We start from the raw sequence: 4,570 nt of genomic DNA on the forward strand, positions 1-4,570 counted from the left end.
CACGGACAACAGCTCTGGTAGACATTCCTGCAGTCAGCATGCCAATTGCACGCTCCCTCAAACGTTGTGACATCTGTGGCATTGTTTTGTGTGATCAAACTGCACATTTCAGAGTGTTCTTTTATTGTGGGCAGTCTAAGGCACACCTGTGCGATATTCATGCTGTCTAATCAGCACCTTGATATGCCACACCTGTGAGGTGGGATGGATTATCTCGGAAAAGGAGAAGTGCTCACTAACACAGATTTAGACAGATTTGTGAACAATATTTGAGAGTAATGGGTCTTTTGTGTATGTAGAAAATGTTTCAGATCTTTGAGTTCAGCTCATGCAAAATGGGAGCAAAACCGAAAGTGTTGCATTTATATTTTTGTTCAGTGTATATGCAAATGAGCCTCTAGGAGCAATGGGGATGTTGTTATTACACCTAGAGGCTCTGCTCTCTCTGCAACTGCTGCACCCTCTGCACTTTGATTGACCGTGCCATGCGTGATGATTTTTACACTGCCACAGAGTTAAATGCTAAAATGCAAACTATCTGTGTTGCGGAAAAAATGGGAAAGAGTTCAGTGACAGGCCAATTCTCCACACAGGCTTAAAGCAGTCTTGGTTCTTCCATAATGGTAGGTAACATGTGGCCCTTCTTGTAGGGACATATCAAAGAAAAAAATACAAAAAAACCTGCAAAGCCACTCAAAGCTTTTGAACTAGTAGAGATAACATGTGGCCCACGTTGCGTCCGATAAAAGAGAAATGGTTTGTTTTACCATTTTTATTCTAGCTGATAGATGATTAGAGATAAGTGAATTAATAGTAAACTAATCAGATTCTATCTGAGTTTAATAAAAAATTGAGTTGCATGTGAATCTGAATTTTTTGTGATTCAATTTAGTTGAATTTTGGAGAGAGAAAGAGAAAGGGATGAGGAAGGGGGTAGCAGAAGACACAGATAAGGGAGAGCTGAATAAAAAATAAATACAAAAAAAGGGAGAGAAAACATAGAAAAATGTGAGTAGGAGACCTCAAAGAATCCAAAGCAACTTTAAAGGCCAAATGGAACATTTTCAATTTGGGTAGAATTTCTATGGACCTGAATCGATTTGGTTGACCATTTTGGTAAAATCAAATCCAAATCAAAATTTTGAACAATTTGCTCATTTCTACATATGATTATTAGTGTTGAGCGAATCTGGTTCGGACTGCTCTATCTGAACCTGATTCCTTTCAAAACTTTGTTTATAATATGAGCTCCGTACCGCAGTAAAATGTATGGGTTCTGAGGCCTTCTTCTTCTAGCCACAAGTAATGTGAGACTTGCTTAGTCTCGTGCCTGTGATGTTATAGTTCAGTTCTGCACATACATGACTGTTTTCAAAATCCGAAGCCAAACTTGGTTGGTCCCTTATTGACAAAGCCAAGTTCGGCTTCAGATTTTAAAACAGTCATGTATGTGCAGAACTGAACTATAACATCACAGGCATGAGACTAAGCAAGTTTTGCGTTATTTGTGGCTAGAAAAAGAAGGCCTCAGCAGAGCCCATACATTTTACTGCAGTACGGAGCGCATATTATACGTTTTGGAATGAATCAGGTTCAGATAGAGTAGTCCAAACCCAATTTGCTCAACACTAATGATTACGGATATATAGACAGACAGACTGATAGAATGTTATTAATGAAATCATTGCACATTGTCTTGAGCAGAAAACATTAAGAAGGCCATCAAAACAATCCATTCTGCAAATATGATCATATTTAACAAGACCAATGGGTTTTTATTAATGGAATTTCACTATTCTCCAGTGGTTAAGCAGATATTTTTTTTCCTTCTTCTGAATGCCTACTCCATCACCGTGATTGGAAACATTGTTATCATTTTCATCATTTCTACCAATAAACGCCTACATAAACCAATGTATTTTTTTCTCATTAATTTGTCATTCTTAGACATATTGTTTACCAGCACAATCACACCAAAGTTCCTGTCTCTTCTGGCAAATGGAAGCAGATTCATCAGCTATGTGGGCTGCATGATACAATGCTACAGCTTCTTCTTCCTTGGTGCTACTGAGATATTAATTCTAACTGTCATGTCTTTTGACAGGTATATGGCTATATGCCATCCTTTACATTACATGGCCGTGTTAAGCCCCACACTTTGTCTATATCTAGCTTTGGGTGCTTGGGCATGTGCTTTTCTGGACACCATAGCCCCAACTGTACTAGTAATTCGTCTTACCTTCTGTGGCTCCCACCAAATTAATCATTTTTTTTGCGATGTAGATCAACTTTTGAAACTGGCCTGTGCAGACACCCAGTATCTAAACCTTTTAGATTTTGTGGTTTCTGCAGTAATTGTGTTTGGATCACTTATACTGATTATTGTTTCATATTTAAACATAATAATTGCAATATTAAAGATACCCTCATCGGGAGGGCGTTGGAAATCTTTTACAACGTGTTCTTCTCATCTTTTAGTTGTCTTTATTTTCTATGTTGGCACCGTGTTCATGAGCTTAAGATCTATTAAAGATTCCTATGTAGATTTTAACAAGTTGTCTGTTGTCCTGAACACAATAATCACACCGCTCTTTAATCCATTCATCTACACGTTGAGAAATGACCAAGTAAAATGTGCCCTGAAGAGCTTGTGGAACTATGGAGACAGATATATTGGGAACTGACCTGGGAAATAATGATATGACCTTACGAAAAGAGACAGCATGGAAACTGAAATATATGCATCCGAAGTTATTTTGTCTTAATTTAAAATTGGTTTAGCGGTTTGCATATCTATATTACCTTTGTTTCTGAGCTAGTTTGACCATTCTAAGAATACAAAGTATTCCTACTCAATTGAGGAAAAGATCAATTGAAGTTCATTTACAATGGATTGTTTGCAGTGTATTGTAAAGATAAGAAGTATAACAATCAACTGCACCGTATACATTAATAATCATAATATAATATCTTTATTTACAATCAAAGGGTACCCGTATAGACAAAATCAGATATTATATAATAAATTATTAACTATTCAATCAAGCCCTGTCTGCAAGAACTTACAATCTATAAGGAAATAGGGATAACAATAAAATCTCTCTCTTAGCCAATAGCAGGTCGCCACGGTGACCAGCCTCCCTAGTGTCACCCACGATGATAGGGACCCCTCCCGTACCAGGTTTATTTTGGCAACAACATTTTAGATTTTTTCTCCTCGCATTCCACGAGCCATCACTTTTTTAAAGTATTTTTGCATTGCCGTAGCCATATGAGGGCTTGTTTTTTTGCAGGATGAGTTTTATATTTTAATGGAATAGAACCATTTTATGTTCTGAATACATGTTACAAAACTATAAAATAATATTTCTGGGGTGAAAAAAATGCAGTTCCACCATTGTTGTGGGTCAATATAATTACTTATAACACATTTGTATTGTTTTGGTTATGTTTTACTCTTGTATTCTGACACCTATAACTTTTTTTTTATTTTTCTGCTAAATTAGATGTAAAATCCTCGTTTGTGAGTTGAGTTGTTGTTATTGGTGTCATTAACATTCCACAACAGAACAGAACTCAAATACATTTTTGTAGTGTATTTCCTGAAGCTGAATATCTCCATTAATTTCCCTGGAGAAGTAATCTACACAGAAGTCCGCAAAACAACAAACAAAATACCCATCCTATTCTATTGCAGAAAAATCAGCAAGAAAATCTGCAGCATAAACTGCAACAAAAGACACAACTTTGGAAAATCTGAACATGTCTATTTTGTTGCGGAAAATTTCACTATGTGTGAAGGCACCCTTACACATAGCAACCAATCAGATTCCACTTTGAATTTTCTAAAGGAGCTTAAAATTAAAGATGTCATCTAATTGGTTGATATGGGCAACTAAGGCTACTTTCAGACTAGCATTTTTTGCGGATCTGGTTGTATTATGTCTTTTATAGCCATGATGGATCCGTCTTGAACACCATTAAAAGTTAATGGGGGACGGATCAGTTTTCTATTGTGCCCGATTGTGTCAGAGAAAACGGATCCATTCCAATTGACTTACATTGTGTGCCTGGATGAATCCGTTTGGTTCCGCTTCGTCAGGTGGACAGCAAAATGCTGCAGGCAGCGTTTTGGTGTCATTCTCCAGAGCGGAATGGTGACTGAATGGAGGCAAACTGATGTATTCTGAGCAGATCCTTTTCCATTCAGAATGCATTAGGGCAAAACTGATCTGTTTTGGACCGCTTGTGAGAGCCCTGAACGGATCTCACAAACAGAAAGCCAAAACGCTAAAAAAAAGTTGTAGATTTATCAAAACTGGTGCAGAGGAAAACTGGCTTGGTTACCCATAGTAACTAGAGATGAGCGAATGCAAGCTCACGAAGTGGAATTCAATCCGAATTTCAGGAAAAATTTGATTCCCACCGAATCCAAATTCCCTCACGCTTCGTGGTAACAAAGCACATTTTTTCCTAAAATGGCTGCTGCACATGTGAGGACATGGAGCAAGGAACTCTGGAAAGGCGGGATCACCCATAATGTCATGCATGCAGCCAATCAACAGCCAAA

General features: G+C 37.6%; 1 protein-coding gene across 1 annotated transcript; it reads left to right on the forward strand.

The window, feature by feature from the left end:
- The first annotated feature begins 1,745 nt into the window (after positions 1-1,745).
- On the forward strand, positions 1,746-2,684 carry LOC122928232 (olfactory receptor 6F1-like). Its single transcript, XM_044280856.1, has one exon. The coding sequence runs from the start codon at positions 1,746-1,748 to the stop codon at positions 2,682-2,684; it is 939 nt and encodes a 312-aa protein (XP_044136791.1).
- The last annotated feature ends 1,886 nt before the right edge of the window (positions 2,685-4,570 follow it).

Source organism: Bufo gargarizans, chromosome 1 (genome assembly GCF_014858855.1).
Source record: "Bufo gargarizans isolate SCDJY-AF-19 chromosome 1, ASM1485885v1, whole genome shotgun sequence".
Taxonomy (NCBI): Eukaryota; Metazoa; Chordata; class Amphibia; order Anura; family Bufonidae; genus Bufo; species Bufo gargarizans.

What these genes read in the sequence shown, in the direction of transcription:
- LOC122928232 (XM_044280856.1), top strand. Translation starts at nt 1,746, where the DNA reads ATGATCATATTTAACAAGACCAATGGGTTTTTATTAATGGAATTTCAC.